Genomic DNA, 18586 nt, shown 5'->3' with positions numbered 1-18586 from the left:
ACCTAATAGGTAGATCTCTGGTTTTTTCTTTATCGATTTTTTTCATCATTTTCTTTAATTCTTCATGAATCATTAACCAAAACTTTTTTATTTCTTGACACGTCCACCACATATGTATAAATGTGCCAGGTTCCCCATTGCATCTCCAGCATAAATTATTTTTTAATTTATATACTTTGGCCATCTTTACAGGTGTTAAATACCACCTATGATACATTTTGATAAAATTTTCTTTTATATTATAAGAAGCCGTAAATCTTATATCCTGCTTCCACAATTTCTCCCATTGGTCAATTTGTATTGTCTGACCGAGATCCTGGGACCATTTAATCATAGATTCTGTTGTCTCTTCTTGAAATAAATCCCACACCAGTAGAAGATTATATGTTCTGGATAGCAGATTGCTTTTATTTTGAATGACTTCTCTTTCAAATCTGCTCTAAATATACTGACCAACTGTATATACTGCCAATTACTGATACCATAACATTTTAATTCTTCATATGACTTTAATTTATACTCCTCTTGGTGCTCTTCTATTAACTGTTTATATACAGGCCATTTTCTCTCAGTAGTTAATTTTTTAATTGCATAAGCCTCTATGGGAGAGATCCACGACGGCGTTTTCAATTCAATATACCTTTTATATTTGACCCATACCTTGTATAATGCCCCTCTTAGTATATGGTTGGTGAATTCTTTATTTATTTTAGCTTTTCCATAATTCAGGTATGTGTGCCAACCCTAGCTAGAGTTAAAGCTCTCAAGATCCAAAATTTTTGTATTTTCTAATTTCATCCAATCCCGCATCCATATTAAGCATTCTGCCTCATAATATAATCTTAAATTTGGTAATGAGAGCCCCCCCTTTTCCTTCTTTTGTGTCAACAATTTAAATTTTATACGAGGTTTTTTCCCCTGCCATATAAATTTAGTTATGTCTTTCCTCCAGATGTCAAAGCAATCCTCTTTTATTATAACCGGTATAGTTTGGAATAGATAAAGCATTTTTGGTAATATGTTCATTTTGATAACTGAAACCCTTCCCCACAATGATAATTGCAATTTGTTCCACCTATCCAAATCTCTTTTAACTTCCCTCCAAACTCTCTCATAATTATTTTTAAATAAATTGATATTCTTCATAGTGATATCTATTCCCAAATATTTAGCTTTATTCACAATTTTTAACCCCACCACCTCTTCTAATTTCTTTTGGTCTTTTTCCTGTACATTTTTTATTAATAATTTGGTTTTTTCTTTATTTAATTTGAATCCCGATACTTCCCCAAACTTTCTGATTACCTCCAATGCTTTGCTAATGCTCTTCTCTGGATCTTCTGTAGTTATTAGGATGTCATCCGCGAAGGCTCTCACTTAAAAAATTTCCTTTCCTAATGTTATTCCAGTAATTTCCTCTTCAGCCCTTATCTGATTCAACAGTACTTCCAATGATAAAATAAACAATATCGGTGAAAGAGGACACCCCTGCCTAGTTCCTTTTTCCACTACAAACCCATCTGTTTTATCTCCATTTATAATTATATTTGCGATTTGCTTTTGATATATTGCTTTAACTCCCCTACAATAATCTTCCCCTAGCCTTGCCATCTCCAAAACCTTATAAAGAAAGCATCTTGATAGGCTATCAAATGCTTTTTCCGCGTCCACCAATACAAAACCCGCCCTTTTGCTGGGTCTAAGTTCCAAGTATTCTATTAAATCAATAAGTACTCTCATGTTGGTTTTTATATATCTTCCTGGCAGGAACCCTGACTGATCTGTATTTATTACATCTTTCATAACCCTTTTTAATCTATTAGCTAGGATTCCCGCAAAGATCTTGTAGTCATTGTTTAACAGAGAAATGGGTCTGTAGTTGTTTACCAATTCTCCATCCGTTCCTGGTTTGTGTATTAGTGTAATAGAGGCTTCTTGCCAGGATTCTGGAATTGAGCCTTCTTTCATAATTTTGTTCATTAGGATTTTCAGTGGCAACACTAGCGATTCCTCAACTTTTTATAATGTACCGCAGCTAGCCCGTCCGGGCCAGGTGCCTTTCCTATTTTCATCTTTGCAATTGCCTGGTGTACCTCCATTTAAATACTTCATCTTTTCCTGACTTACCATGGGGATTTTCTTCCCTTGTAGATATTTCGTTACCTCTTGTTCTGTTTCCTGGCCTTTGTTATATAATCCTTTAAAGAATTTCAAAAAACCCTCTTTAATTTTCTCCTCTGTATCTAATGCCTGCCCTTCATATACTATTTTGTTCACATATCTTTCTTTCTGTTTTTTCTTTATTTGCCAAGCGAGTAGTTTTCCTAGCCTGTTCCCGCTTTCAAATGTTTTTTGCTTCATCCACTTTAATTTATTCTCTAACTCCTCCGACAAAAGTGTAGATAGTTGAGACTGCAATAATTTGGCTTTGTTTTTTAATTCCTTATCCCTTGGATTCTTGTTTAATAGCCCCTCATTTAGTTCTATCTCTTTCTGTATCTGTTTTAACTTAAACTCCTTCGCTCTTTTCTGTATTATATTCTGTTGAATGTAGAAGCCCCTTATGTATGCTTTCCCCGCATCCCAAACCGTTCTTATATCTATATCTTGAGTCATATTTATTTCAAAATATTCCTTCATTCTTTTTTGTGCCTCTTTTACTATTTTTTCATCATTTAATAACCACTCATTCATCCTCCAACTTTTATTCCTTCTATTACTCCCTTTTAACTCCAGCTTTATCGGATTATGATCTGTGATGGATTTTGGCATTATTTCTACTTTAGAAATTTTTGTCATTAAAATTTTTGAGACCCATATGGCATCGATTCTGCTGCAAGATTTGTTAGCCTCCGAATAGAATGTATACTGTCGCACTTTATCATTTTTCACCCTCCATGCATCCTCCAATCCGTGATCGTCCACCAATTGGAAAAAGGCCACTGGTAACCTTCCTGATTTTAATCTTGATTTAGCATTGTTTGGGGATCTGTCCCACTCTACTGATGTCACCCCATTCCAATCCCCCATTAATATCATGTCATCATTGTTATAATCAGCTAATTTCTTTTGCAATTTCTCAAAAAAGGGTCCTTGGTTCCCATTTGGGGCATATATTCCTACTAGGAGTAATTTCTTATTTTCTTTAGTTACTTGTACCCCCAATATCCTTCCCTCTTGATTTTTAAATTTACATTCAGCTTTTAATTTGGGATTTATATACATGACAACTCCCCTTTTTTTTACCTTATCTGAAGTTATATATTCTTCCCCCAATCTTTTGTTAATCAAAATCCTTTCATGTTTTTGTGCGATATGTGTCTCTTGCAGACAGATCACATCCCATTTTTTCTTTTTTAATATATGTTCTATTTTGTTTCTTTTTTTCTTATCATTCAGACCATTTACATTCCAGGATATTATTCTAAGCTCCATTTCTTATACTCACTACAATCGAAGATATTTAATCACTTTATTTGATTACCTTACAGAGTCACCAACAGAAATTCTAAACCAAAAAAAAGCAAAGTCAATTATAAAATGGTTCTTCGTTTTATGTTCGTTTTACGTTGTTTCCCCCAATCTCTCTACCTCCTCCTCTCCTACTCCTTCCTCTTCCTCTCTTTCCGGATCCCCCTCCTCCCCCAGTTCCTTTTTGTATGTTCTTCTAACCTTCTCCATCGTGTCCACTGATCTGATAACCTTCCTTGTATCTTTAATGGTGAAGGACAGACCTTCCGGGACTAGCCATTTGAATCTGATACCTTTCAATTTCAGCGCATCTGTTAAATCCTTATATTTTTCCCTCTTCTTCAAGATGCGCTTTGGAATTTCTTTATATATAATTACATTGTGGCCATCTATTCTCAATCTCCGTTTTTGCAATATCTTATCCTTTAGCAATCTGGAATTCAGATACACCAGACAATCTCCTGGACCCCTATATTGTTTTTTCCCCTCCGGTCTTACTCTAAATATTTTATCCACATCCATGATCAGATCTTCTTCTTTTACACCTAGCCATTCCGCTAGTTCTTTTATCAATTTACTCATGATGTCCTCTCCCTGCACCTCCGGAACGCCCCTAAATCTCAAAATTAACTCCCTCTGATACATTTCCAAAATCGCAATTTGGTCCAGGATTTCTTCCTGGGCCTGCTTCAATTGACTCATTCCCACATTAGTGGTATCTTGGTATTTCTTTAAATCTCTGTTCTCTTGCTGGATTTTCTTTGTAATGTCTTTCATCATCTCCTCTTGTTTCATCACTTTTGTATTTACTTCCACCACTGATTTTTCAGTCTCCATATTTTTGATTGTTAAATCCTTTATCTGTCCTGATAAGTCCGTAATTATTTTCGAATTTTGTTCAATTAATTTAGAATTCTGTTCTATTTTGAGTCCCATATTGTCCAATTTGTCATTCAATGTTTTATTCATGTTTATTATCAGTTCTCTAATATCTGCATTAAGGTCCATTTCCGGAGTGGATTGTCTTCTCGCCAGAGCTGCTGGGATTGTCATTTGAGATTGTCCTTTTTTGGTTGATGTCATGGTTCTTCCTCTATATACACAATGTACAGAATTAATCAATTGCTGTCCCCACCCTATATTGATTAATTAAATACCACCTTATCCTTCCCCCCTTTTTGAAGGTATCAAAATCCCCCCTGCAGCTAAAACACACAATATCCCACCTTAAATCAAACCACAAATTTAATTAACTGATCTCTATCATTAATTGATTAATTGATTAAATAATCTTTAATTAATCCAATCTAATTATCCAATCTAATTGATCCAATCTAATTAACCTTTCAAACTTTTAATTTTATAAAAATAAAATAATTTTCCTTTTTATCAGTTAAAATTCTTAATTATACACATTTAATTATACACCTTGATTCCTGGGAGTTTAGGGGTAATCACACTCTTAATTCATCCTTTTCATTCCGATATATATAAAAAGAAGAGAGAGAGATACATTCAATACATTAGATTCAATACATTCAATTCATTTTACAGCTCATTCAGTTCCCTTGTCCCTCCACTGGGTGTCTCTGTGAGAGCGTTTCTCCAAGTTTCTGTGAGATTCCTATTGCGTACACTAGACGCCACTGTGTTTTCCTTCCACGTCTGTAGTATGTATAAACTCTATCGTTCCTCTAAGCAAGAAGAAGGCGGAAGTGTGCTCAGCACTTTTTAACTCTCTTTCATCGCCATTAATCCTTTATTTATTTATTTATTTATTTTCTCGGCGCTCTCCTGCGCTCTCCCTCGTATTCCTGATTTCTCCCCTCTTCGATCCCGTCTTCTTTCTCCTCCTCTTGCTTCTCTTTTTAGCTCTCCTTTTATTGCATTTTGGTTTTATTTTCAAAAGCCCTCTCGTTCTTTCTCTCTCCCACCGCCGTTCCCGCTCTTGTTTTCTGCCTTTTGCTATGGTACGCGTGTATTTTAACTTGTATTTCAGCCTCCCCTGCAATCTCACAGTTCCTTTGTTTTGTATATATTTGGCTATTAGTTTCTCTGCCTGGGATTTTTATTTTTGTTTTGTTTTTAAAACACAGTTTTTTCAACGCAGTTCTCTTTAAGCGCTGGGGATTTAAATCCCCTCCTCCGCTTAATGCTCTCCCTAGGCAGTCGCTTACTTTGTCCTCCCGGTTTTTGGACTTCTGCACACAGCGTTATAAAAAGTATGTATTTACCGATATGAAGATCTTTCCTGCACTCCAGCCCATCGAGTAAACACGGAGCTCCGGTATGCTTTAAATCTTTTATTTCAGCCACCGCTTTCTCTTGGTTCAATCTTATCTCTGCCCCCTTTTGTTCTCTTATATTGTATTTCCGCTTCTTAATTAAGTCTCTTATTAGTGTTTATTGATGTTTATAGCCTTATTTGGGGGTCAGCTATGCGCAGCCTTAGAAACGGAGAGTTCAGCACCACTCACCAGATCGTCGCGGCGTCACTTGGCTGAGGCGGCCCTTCTTCCATGTGCTGGGGGGGTCTTCTTTTCCCTTCCACTTTTCAGTGCCGGGAATTCAAAAAAACCCTCATTTTTTGCGCTGCTCTGGTCACCTCTGGTCTGAACTGTCCTCTCAGACCTTTTCTGGGGGGCAGGGGTCCGCCGAAACTGCCCCCCTAGTCCCCAGCCAGGAGCGGAGAAAATTTCCCTGATCTGCCTCGTGAGAGTGCCTCGCTGGAAGTCGCCTTCAGATGTATTCTAAAAGTCTGGTAGTTGTTTTTCTCTTTGACATCTGGTGGGAGGGTGTTCCACAGGGCAGGCGCCACTACCGAGAAGTCCCTCTGCCTGGTTCCCTGTAACTTGGCTTCTCGCAGCGAGGGAACCACCAGAAGGCCCTTGGCACTGGACCTCAGTGTCCGGGCAGAACGATGGGGGTCCAGTATACTCCTTCAGGTATACTGGACCGAGGGCCAACCAAAACTGTGGCCTGGAGGAAAGTCATGGGGATAGTATAATAGTACAACTAAGGGTACAAGAATATTCCAGAGATGTGGAAGACCATGTTGCTTGAGCAAAGTTCTGTTGAAATAAGAAGCCAGTTATATGTCTTCCTGCCATGCAGGATCCAGTGGCCTGGAAATAAGGAGTGAGTCTAGGACCTCAGGGTGCATCACTGAGAAGCTGTTACCTGCAGCTCAGTGGCTCACCACAGATCCCAACAGCTCCTAACCCAGTATTAAGGTATTTCTTCCCGTTGCAGTGGCCTGGCTCCTAAAAGATGAAAAGTTAAATACAGTGGACACTCGGGTTTCGAACGTGATCCGTGCGGGAAGCACGTTCGCAACCCGCAGCATTCGCAATCCACATCTGCGCACACGCGGGTCGCAATTCAGCGCTTCTGCACATGCGCAAAGTGCTATTTAGTGCTTCTGCACATGCACGCATGCCAAAACCGGCAAGTAACCCATTCCGGTACTTCTCGGTTCACCGCAGAGCGCAACCCGAAAAGACGCAACCTGAAGCGACTGTAACCCGAGGTGTGACTGTACATAACTGGTTACCATTTGCAGCAAGTTTCACGGTGACTAGGCTCCCCTGTGTAATCCAGTTCTTGTATGAATGAAGGAGTGTTTTGACAGACGTGTGAACAGGAGTCACCCATGGAGTTGAATGATTGTGTAAAAGTGTCATTATTGTTTCACTGTACCTTTAAGAGTCAGGAAAGATTTAATGACTGGGGCTCTGCAGCTGTGAAGCAGCTCTACAGGTGTTGCTGTGAAGCTGATGATGCAGGGTATATCAGGGGTGTTGTGTGTTGCCTCTGTGCTGGGCGTTTTCCCAGTGTGCTCTTGGTGGGTGGTTTGGTTGTGCGGGTATTTTGTGCAAGCTTAATTTAATTTTTGTTATTTTTACTTTCTCCATTAAACCAAGCATTTGTTTAAGTCTTGGTCTCTATGTGTAAGTTTCTCAACCAGTTTCTGCTGATTTTGCTTTTAACCCTAACATCTTGGTTATGGGCCCAGTGGTTGAGTGTGGAACTGCACATGTTAGTTTTTGGAGAAAGGTTTAGAAAGGTTTTTTCCTCTTTTCTGCTGCAACGGTTTTGTGGGCTGGTGGTTGAAAAGTTCCAGCATGGCAGACCGTGTTGCTGAGGCTGAAAAGGCTTTAACATTCCCGCAGCTAACGGCCGAGAACTACAGTTTATGGTCCTTTCGCATGGAAGCACTTCTAACTTCCCGTGATGTGTGGAAGTACGTGACCGAGGACCCTCCTGCTCCTATGACCGATGCCTGGTCGAAAGGTGATGCTAAAGCAAGGGCATTAATTAACTTGTCTGTTAGTGATCAGCAAGTTGTGTATATAAGAAACAAGAAAACTGCCAAAGAAATGTGGGACAGTCTTACGGCAGTGCACATTAGAAAGGAGTCAGCGTCTGCTCTAACATTTTTTAAACGCCTGTACCAGACAAGGCTGCAGCCTGGAGGCGACCTGGCAGCACATTTAAGACGTCTGGAGGCGATACGCGGCGAACTAATTCAAAGAGACGTAGATATAACTGACATTCAATATGTGTTTATTATTCTTTGTTCTCTTGGTGAAGACTATGATGCCATAGCTAGTCAGATATCTGCTGTACCTCCAGCAAAATTAACTGTGGAAGGGGTAACAGCAAGATTGATGGGCGAGCTGGACAGAAGGGAGGCTTGTGGGATTAGCACTCCTATTTCTAAAAATGAGGAACGCCGCATGCAAGTCTGTGGTGATTTATCTGCTTTCAAAACTTCCAAACATTGCTGGTTTTGTAAAAAGCAGGGGCACCTTGCGAGGGACTGCAGATTTAAAAAGCAAAATGCTTCAGGGTCCGTTCCATTTCGTAAATCACAGACAGCAACCCAGCAGTCGGCAGCACATCGTAAAGATGGACGTGAGCTGCGAGCGTTCCATGTTCGTGAATTAGGTCGTAAAGTAATTAAAGATGACACGTGGAAATCGTTTATAGTAGATTCCGGGGCGTCAATTCATCTTTGTAACGACTGAAGTCTGTTTGTTTCTTTCGAAGAGGAAATTGGCACCATTCATCTGGCCAACTCCGACGTTCTACAGTCGCTTGGCAGAGGTACTGTGAAACTTGACTCCTTAAACATCACAATAGCAAATTGCACTTACTGCCCATCAGTGGACAATTTATTATCAGTAAGTTGCTTTGCACGCCAAGGAGTAACTGTGTGCTTCACAAAATCACTATGTGAGTTCTACAAAGGGGGAAAGCATGTATTGTATGCCAGAGAGTCTGAAGGTTTATATAGACTATATTTTAAAAAGCATTCACAGCCACCTGTGAACTGTAGAGTAACCCAGCCAAGTCAGGGGCTGAGAAATGTAAAGCCTCACTCCGGATGCATTCATGAGGCGCATAGACTTTTGGGACATTTAAATTTCACAGATGTGATAAAGACAGAGAGCCATTTGAACGTGTGCATTGTGATTTAGTAGGGCCACTCCCTCCTTCCTTAGGAAATTCAAAATATTGGCTTACTCTTATTGATCAGTACAGCAGATATTGTTTTGTTTACACCATTGCTGAAAAGTCACAAGCACTTGAGAAGTACAAGATTTTTTGCAACTGGGTAAAAACCCACTTTAACAAACCTATAAAGCATTTGTTTTCTGACAGGGGGGGAGAATTTGTTTCTGAGGAATTTTCACATTTCCTGGAAGCGCAGGGGGCTGTTCACGAGTTGTCCTGCCCTAGAAGTCCTTGGCAGAATGGGATTGTAGAAGTAGTGCAACGTGATTTGCAGGCAGGTGTTAAAACTTACTTGCATGATGCTAATTTGGGGAAAGAATATTGGGCGGAATCTTTTCATGCCTATCTTTTTGTTAAAAACAGATCCTATCATTCTAGTTTAAATGTTACACCCTATGAAATGTTGTTTAAAAAACGCCCTAATTTAAAATACCTGCGAATTTGGGGTTCAGACGTTATTATTCACTACCCTGCTAGACACAAGTTGGATGAGCGTAGTGTTCAAGGAAAGTTTATGGGCTACCAGCAGGGGGCATACAGAGTTTATGTACCAGCAACTGGTAAATTTCATATTACCAGAAGCATGATTGAAACTGTAAATTGGAATAGAGTTGCTATTTTTCAAGATAGTGATGGTTTAGAAAATGCTGATGAGGAGGAAGTAGAAGTAGAAGAGGGAGAAGCTGGAGCAGGGGATACTAGTGAATCTGAAGACGAAAAGCCTGTTGTGTCTGGTGATTTGTTTGAAAATTTAAAGACACAGACACCTAAAGAAAGGTTAAGTTCTTCTGAGTTTTCTAAAAGTAAGAAAAGCCCACAAGAGTCTCATCAGTCTGATGATAGCAATTTACAGTCTGAAGCTAGAAGTCCAAATAGTTCTACTGATTCTGAAGGGCCTAGCTCTTCTTCAGGACTAAGACGTTCAGACAGAAAGAGACAGGAACCAAGACGGTTTTCAAAAGAGCAGTTATATACTGTGTATGCCAATAAAGCAGTTTTTGAGCCAAAATGCTAAAACGATGTTCAAAAATTACCTTTGCATGAAGCTGTAAATTGGTACAAAGCTATGGATGCTGAAATAGCTTCTTTAAAAGAGCATAACACTTGGTCTCTTGTACCACAAACCCCAGACATGAGAGTTATTGATTCAAAATGGGTTTATAAAGTGAAAATGAATGATAAAAACGAAGTTGTAAGGTACAAGGCTAGGTTAGTAGCCAGAGGTTTCCAGCAAATCCCAGGTGAAGACTATGATTTGTGTTACTCACCAAGCATAAAGTATGAAACTGTTAAACTTTTGTTAAAAGATGCATCCCAGCGTGGACATTCTGTCTATCATGTAGATATAAAAACTGCCTATTTGTTTGCAGATTTAGAAGAACAAATTTTTATGCGTGTCCCTGATGGCGTAATCGCCACTAAAGGAGTAGTGTGCAAACTTTATGGTTTGCATCAGAGTGGTAAAAACTGGCATCAGACTTTAGTGAAGGAATTGCTGAATTTTGGCTTTACACAAGGCAAGGCAGATAACTGTGTATTTACAAAAGAAAATGGAAATTCTGTGACCAAATTATGTGTGTTTGTAGATGATATACTAATTTCTACAAAAACTAAACATGAATATACACAGATAACAAAATAATTTTTGTTATTTTTACTTTCTCCATTAAACCAAGCATTTGTTTAAGTCTTGGTCTCTATGTGTAAGTTTCTCAACCAGTTTCTGCTGATTTTGCTTTTAACCCTAACAGGATCCAGTGGCCTGGAAATAAGGAGTGAGTCTAGGACCTCAGGGTGCATCACTGAGAAGCTGTTACCTGCAGCTCAGTGGCTCACCACAGATCCCAACAGCTCCTAACCCAGTATTAAGGTATTTCTTCCCGTTGCAGTGGCCTGGCTCCTAAAAGATGAAAAGTTAAATACAGTGGACACTCGGGTTTCGAACGTGATCCGTGCGGGAAGCACGTTCGCAACCCGCAGCATTCGCAATCCACATCTGTGCACACGCGGGTCGCAATTCAGCGCTTCTGCGCATGCGCAAAGTGCTATTTAGTGCTTCTGCGCATGCACGCATGCCGAAACCCAGAAGTAACCCATTCCGGTACTTCTCGGTTCACCGCAGAGCGCAACCCGAAAAGACGCAACCTGAAGCGACTGTAACCCGAGGTGTGACTGTACATAACTGGTTACCATTTGCAGCAAGTTTCACGGTGACTAGGCTCCCCTGTGTAATCCAGTTCTTGTATGAATAAAGGAGTGTTTTGACAGACGTGTGAACAGGAGTCATCCATTTGTCCAAATAGATATCCAAATGGGACTGTTGGTGATGAGATACATGTTCAAATGTGGAAAGGGCAGTAAAATATTCAGACCACTGAGTAAAATAGACAATGAGGATTTAACTTTCCAACACTGAAATATAGATCTCTTTGTTGTAATATATAGTAACCAACTCATGCTTGTATGCATGAAAGGGTTAACCTAAGCCCTGAGCTCAGGTCGCCAGTGGGTGGAGTTTAACAGGCTCCCAGCAGTACAGTGGTACCTCGGGTTACAGACGCTTCAGGTTACAGAGGCTTCAGGTTACAGACTCCAGTGAACCGGAAATAGTACCTCGGGTTAAGAACTTTGCTTCAGGATGAAAACAGAAATCATGTGGCGGCAGTGCGGCGGCAGCGGGAAGCCCTATTAGCTAAAGTGGTACCCCAGGTTAAGAACAGTTTCAAGTTAAGAACAGACCTCCAGAACTAATTAAGTTCTTAACCTGAGGTACCAGTGTATTTGCTTCCTCCCCGCCCACCCCTTTGTCACTTTCTACTGTTGCCTCGAAAAAGGAGCCATGTGGTTTGGGCTCCCAGCACAGCAAATGCTACACGTGAATGAAATGTCTCTCTAAAAGGGCATTTTTACAACCTGAATCTTTGCTAATGCAAAGGAAAGGATTTTGTAAGGAAGCCACTTTCTTTCTTTTTTAATCATTTGGTACATTTTCTTCTTCATTCTACTGCTAACAGATGGAGACTTGTTTGATGTAACTTTTCAAAATCTGTGAGTAAAATCTACACTTGTTTGCAAAGCTTAGTGTCTGCAATTTATTCTAGCCTGACATGACATAAAGTTCTCTAATTACTTGTACGTGATTCTAGGGATTCATACCCTGCTCCTCATGTAGCAGCCTCCAAGGGTAGCCAAAAGAAAAAAGAAAAATAAGTAATATAACATAATTGGGAAAGCGTTCCAGAGCCATAGAATAGGTCCTAGCAAAAGTCGCCAAGTACCTGACCTCTGGTCTGTGACACGTATCTTAGACTCCACTTGGAGGGCTCAGGACATAAGACTCCATGCAGTGTTGCTGGGGGGTGGAGGGACAATGCTTGCATGGTAAAGGGGAAACTTGCAGTGCAATTGATTCACATAATTCAAGTATGGGGAACTGGATGGAGAACTACCCAATGGTGTATGGGTCATTGTACTGTAATGTCAGGTGACAGCATCAAAGGGGCTCATGGTCAGTGCTGATTGATCGTAATTTAAAATAGATTGTCAAATTCTGTTCTTTTTCAGAGTATGGGTTACTTTAGTAGAGAATGGTGTAGGATAGGATCATTGTATCTTAGCCACATCTCCAAACCCCACCCCCCACCCTTCCAGCTTTAGTGGCGTTTAGGAATGATGACCCTCATCAAAGCCCCTTTAACCTCCTTGTTCCTGAGACTGTAGATCAAGGGGTTCAACATGGGGGTTATCACCCCATACAACATGCTCACCAGCCTGTCCTGATCTGAATGGTGGCTGGAGGAAGGCCTTAAGTAAGTGAAGAGGGTTGTCCCATAGAAGAGGCACACCACCGTAAGATGGGAGGCGCAAGTGGAGAAGGCCTTGCGCTTCCCCTCGGAAGAACGGATCTGAAGGATGGTGGAGATGATGTGGATGTAGGAGACTAGCGTCACCAGAAAAGCCCTCACACCAAAAATCACACCAACAATGAAGACAACCATCTCAGCCGCATAGGTGGAAGCACATGATAAGGCCAAGACTGGAGGGATGTCACAATAATATTGATTGACTCTATTAGATTTACAATAAGGTAGAGTAAAGGTCATGACTGTGTGCAGCAAGGAGTTGAGGAACCCTGTGACCCATGTACCACCAACCATCTGAAGACAAAGCTTCTTGCTCATGATCGTGTATCGCAGAGGGTTGCATATGGCCACATAGCGGTCATAAGCCATGGCAGCTAAGAGGAAGGAGAGGTCAGAGAAAACTTTTTTCAGCCAAAGGGCCACATTTCATTGTGGGCAATCTTCCAGGGGGCAGGTGCAAGTGATAGGCAGGTCAAGAGATGAAAGTGATCTGCGTAATGGATATGAATCTTATCTTTGCACAGTAAGTGGCATTCTAGTCACACAAGACATAAAGGTTTCTTCTCCACACATACACACAACATTCCAGCCAGCATTATCATTACACTTCAAGGTCACATTCTGGCCAGGCAAAAGTGCTTGAGAGGGTACAAACATGGGAACCTGAGCCAAGTGGCCTGGGGAGGGATGGATGTCCTGTATATAGAGATGCCTGAGATTCCACACTCCTCTCTTCAAGACAAATATAAGGGTTGTATCTAGTGCTGGTCCGACTCAAAGCAGAGCCATTGTGGCCAGTGGACATGACAGACTTTGGTTCCTTCATTTCAATGGGTCTGCTCTGAGTAGGACTTAGGTGGCCACAGTCCTAAGTAGCCAGACGTCTTAAGCTACAGTTCTGTAAGTGGATAATTTAAGAAGCACTTTACTCAAAGCGTTCTGCACCTCCCTGTTTCTCAGGCTATATATGAGGGGATTGAGCAATGGAGTCAGGACTATGTAGAAGAGAGAAAAGACCTTGTTCCAATCTCGCATTGCGTCCGTTCTTGGTAACAGGTAGACAATAATGATCGTGCCATAGAAGATGGACACTACCATGAGGTGAGAGGAGCAGGTAGAGAAGGCCTTTTGCTTTCCAACAGTGGACGGGATTCTCAGAATGGCTCGTATGATAGAACTGTAGGAAGCCAGAGTTAAAACAAAGGGTGGCAGGGAACACACTCCCGACAGAAGAGTAGTTACCAGCTCCATCATGTGGGTGTCACTGCAAGACAGTTTTAACAATGGGCTGTAGTCGCAAAAGAAATGGTCTATTGTGTTGGGACCGCAGAAGGTTAATTGCTGGGTTAAACATATTATTAGGTTAATAACCAGCAAACTGATTACCCAAGCCCCTGCCACTAGCTGAACGCAAGTTTTGCCATCCATAACAATCACATAGAGCAACGGCTTGCATATTGCCACATACCTATCGTAAGACATGGCAGCCAAGAGATAACACTCTGCAACTGCCAGGAAACCAAAAAAATAAAACTGCATCATGCAGCCTGCCACAGAAATGACTTTGCCCTGGTAGAGGATGAGGCCAGCAAGCATCTTGGGCATAATGTTGGAACTGTAGCAGATCTCTAAGCAAGACAGATTTCCCAAGAAGAAGTACATGGGTGTGTGAAGGTTGTGGTCTGATACCACCAGCACAATGAGGAGGATGTTGCCAAGCATGGTTGCAATGTAGATCACTAGGAAGACAAAGAAGAAGAGGAGATCCAGATGGCCCAGATTCCCAAATCCCAGCAAGATAAATTCAGTAAGGGTTGTATGGTTTCCGAAGTCTGTTGGGTTCATGGTAGTAGCTTGAACCTAGGAAGATCATGTGAACATATGACCTAGACCAGGGGCAAAGAACCTGTAACTCTCCAAATACTCCTGAACTACAACTTTTATCAGCCCTGACAATTGGCCAAGTTGTTTGGGGATGATGGGAGTTGGAGTCCAACAGCACCTAAAAGGTGGCAGACTCGCCAGCCTTAGACCATCAGTCCATCTAGCCCGGTATTATTGACTGACAGTGGAACTCTAAGGTCTCAGGTACATGCCTTTCCAACTATCTTACAAGCAGTCATTTGTAACTGGCGATACCAGTTATTGAACCCGTAGCCTTCTGTATGCAATGCATGGATTCTGCAAGGATTAGGCACACAAAACGGTGGTCCTTGCCTATCAAATACATGACACCTTTAAAAGAATGAGTGTGGGGCTGGAGAAGAGAGAATGAATGAAGCTGTCTCTTGCAAGCCTCTTCAGCTATACATAGGACTGTGTCATGGTTCAACACTTGCGTTGCATAGGCTCTGACTGCATATCAAAAGAATGAGTAAGTGGGTTGACATAATGTAGAATTATTCAAGGTCGGTGTCCTAGAAGACAAACAAAATGAGCTTATGTTCAGAATCATTCCTTTGGCCAACCCACCTGGTTTGCTCCGTACCTAACTGAGACACTCTAGCAGTAGTTAAATAACCTACCCAAAAATTATCAAGCAGCCACAAATGTACTTGATTAACAGAGGCTGCAGAATTCAACCTTACTTGCTGTGGAAGAATGTCCAGCCCTGATCACAAGATTGGAAGCAAAAGAACCCTTAACTTGGAAGTCAGGACCACCCAAATGTCAGATCACATAATGCGGTCTGCTCTATGCTAGTTTGTTCCATTTCATCAGGATCCTCTTTCACCCTTGACTCTTCATTCATCATATATGTCCTTCCTTTCAGGGAAAGTCTACAGCTGAGTCCTTCCCAGTCCTGGATTCCAACTATTTCTGCATTCCCTTCTCAAGCCAAACAAACACCGTTCTCACAGCATTCTGAGTCACACATATGGAGCCAGTGGTGTAGTGTTGGGCTAGGACCTGAGAGCCCAGGGTTCAATTCCCCATTCAGCTATTAAACTCACTGGTGACCTTAGGCCAGTCACCAACTCTCGGTCTAACCTACTGCACAGAATTGTTGTCAGGATAATATGGAGCGAGGAAGAGCCATGCACACCACCTTGAGCTCCTTGGAGGACAGGTGGGATATATATTTTCACATATATATAAGGTAAAGGGACCCCTGACCATTAGGTTCAGTTGTGACCGACTCTGGGGTTACGGCGCTCATCTCGCGTTATTGGCCGAGGGAGCCGGCGTACAGCTTCCAGGTCATGTGGCCAGCATGACAAAGCCACTTCTGGCAAACCAGAGCAGCACATGGAAACGCCGTTTACCTTCCCGCTGTAGCGGTACCTATTTGTCTACTTGCACTTTTATGTGCTTTCGAACTACTAGGTTGGCAGGAGCTGGGACCGAGCAATGGGAGCTCACCCCATCGCGGGGATTCGAACCGCCGACCTTCTTATCAGCAAGCCCTAGACTCTGTGGTTTAACCCACAGCGCCACATGTGTCCGACTCATATAGAGAGAGAGAGCATATTGCTTATTCAACAACTGTCATTTCTGAAAGGAGGATGGTAAGACTTTCTGCATCATAATATGGTCGATGATTGGATCTTGGAATGTAGGGGGAGAAACTCACCCACATCAGAGTTCTTTTCCCATGTCTTTGCCTGATGTGCTTGACTTCAGCTCATATCTCAAGATCTTAACCATTACACAAGGAAATGAAAAGCATGTGGGGGGGGGGATAGAGGTTCTTAGTTGTCCTTTCCTGCTCAGATGTACTTTGTGGAGAAGATTGAAGATAAATTTCACCAGAAGTCAAAAAAAGCACAAATGCCTTAGACAGATGCAAATGGGATGAGAGGCACAGGCGGTGACAAAACAAGGCTGTGCATTTTTCAAAGCCCTCCAAATGATTCACTCACAATCTGTAAATATCCATTCCTGCCTGCTTTTGCCATGGGTTCCTGTGACATTATCTCCTTATGGAGCCATTAGCTATATCTTCCTTCAACAACTTCCTTTCTTTCCCAGTTCTGTCCCTAATTTCCAGATCCTTCACCAGCCCGATCTTTTTGTCTGCTACTATATCCTCCAGGGTGCAATTTTCATCCTCCTGGTCTTAGAAGTGCGGCTCTCGCTTACTGCAAAAGGACTTCTCCAAGCGTCCCCAATCTTCTTTAGGCTTCAATCTCCTTAATGGTCTCAAGAAAGGGAAATTGCTTGTATTTCTTCCCCTCAAGCAATTCTTCCTTCCGACTCATTATTCCCCTTGCATTCCACAGGGGAAATGAAAGCACACTTTAAGGGCATTTCTAGAACACAAGGAGACAATAACTTCTTTTTGCACAAGGACTATTCCCCCTTGTGGGAAACCTTCCCATGACTGCAGTGGCGAGAGGCGAAAAATAAGCAGAGCATCTGATGGGACTTTGAACTTTCCAGCAATTCAATCATCAAAGGTTTCAAATACAGACACGTCCATGCAGGCAAACAACAGAGATTATCACTGTTCAAGAACAAACTTGAGTCTGGAAAAAGCATTCAAAGCGGATGCAGAGCATATTATTATTATTATTATTATTATTATTATTATTATTATTATTATTATTATTACCCCGCCCATCTGGCTGGGTTTCCCCAGCCACTCTGGGTGGCTTCCAACAAAATATTAAAATACAATAGACTGTTAAACATTAAAAGCTTCCCTAAACAGGGCTGCCTTCAGATGTATTCTAAAAGTCTGGTAGTTGTTTTTCTCTTTGACATCTGGTGGGAGGGTGTTCCACAGGGCAGGCACCACTACCAAAATGGCCCTCTGCCTGGTTCCCTGTAACTTGGCTTCTCGCAGCGAGGAAACTGCCAGAAGGCCCTTGGCACTGGACCTCAGTGTCAGGGCAGAACGATGGGGGTCCAGTATACTCCTTCAGGTATACTGGACCGAGAGCCAACCAAAACTGTGGCCTGGAGGAAAGTCATGGGGATAGTATAATAGCACAACTAAGGCTACTAGAATATTCCAGAAGACCATGTTGCTTGAGCAAAGTTCTGTTGAAATAAGAAGCCAGTTATTTTTGTTATTTCTGTTGAAATAAGAAGCCAGTCTTCCTGCCATGCGGGATCCAGTGGCCTGGAAATAAGGAGTGAGTCTAGGACCTCAGGGTGCATCACTGAGAAGCTGTTACCTGCAGCTCAGTGGCTCACCACATGAGGCAGTATCCACAGATCCCAACAGCTCCTAATCCAGTATTAAGGTATTTCTTTCCGTTGCAGTGGCTTGGCTCCTAGAAGATGAAAAGTTAAATACAGTGGACACTTGGGTTGCGAACGTGATCCGTGCGGGAGGCACGTTCGCAACCCGCAGCGTTCGCAACCCACATCTGCGCACATGTGGGTTGCAATTCAGCGCTTCTGCGCATGCGCAAAGTGCTATTTAGTGCTTCTGCGCATGCACGCATGCCGAAACCCGGAAGTAACCCATTCCGGTACTTCTGGGTTCACCGCAGAGCGCAACCCGAAAAGACGCAACCTGAAGCGACTGTAACCCAAGGTGTGACTGTACATAACTGGTTACCATTTGCAGCAAGCTTCACAGTGACTAGGCTCCCCTGTGTAATCCAGTTCTTGTATGAATAAAGGAGTGTTTTGACAGACGTGTGAACAGGAGTCATCCATTTGTCCAAATAGATATCCAAATGGGATTGTTGGTAATGAGATACATGTTCAAATGTGGAAAGGGCAGTAAAATATTCAGACCACTGAGTAAAATAGACAATGAGGATTTAACTTTCCAA

At 41.8% G+C, this 18586-nt stretch overlaps 2 protein-coding genes across 2 annotated transcripts; both read right to left on the bottom strand.

Annotated features, from left to right (window-relative positions):
* Positions 1-12644: 12644 nt before the first annotated feature.
* On the bottom strand, positions 12645-13232 carry LOC132593139 (olfactory receptor 5V1-like). The gene has a single exon (XM_060282231.2). It carries the CDS (start codon positions 13221-13223, stop codon positions 12645-12647), a length of 579 nt encoding a protein of 192 aa, XP_060138214.1. The 5' UTR covers positions 13224-13232.
* Positions 13233-13739: 507 nt separating this feature from the next.
* On the bottom strand, positions 13740-14699 carry LOC132592957 (olfactory receptor 11A1-like). The gene has a single exon (XM_060281255.1). It carries the CDS (start codon positions 14697-14699, stop codon positions 13740-13742), a length of 960 nt encoding a protein of 319 aa, XP_060137238.1.
* Positions 14700-18586: the final 3887 nt, after the last annotated feature.

This window comes from Zootoca vivipara, chromosome 12 (assembly GCF_965207765.1).
Source record: "Zootoca vivipara chromosome 12, rZooViv2.hap1.1, whole genome shotgun sequence".
NCBI lineage: Eukaryota > Metazoa > Chordata > Lepidosauria > Squamata > Lacertidae > Zootoca > Zootoca vivipara.
This window is presented reverse-complemented; position numbering and strand designations above follow the sequence as displayed.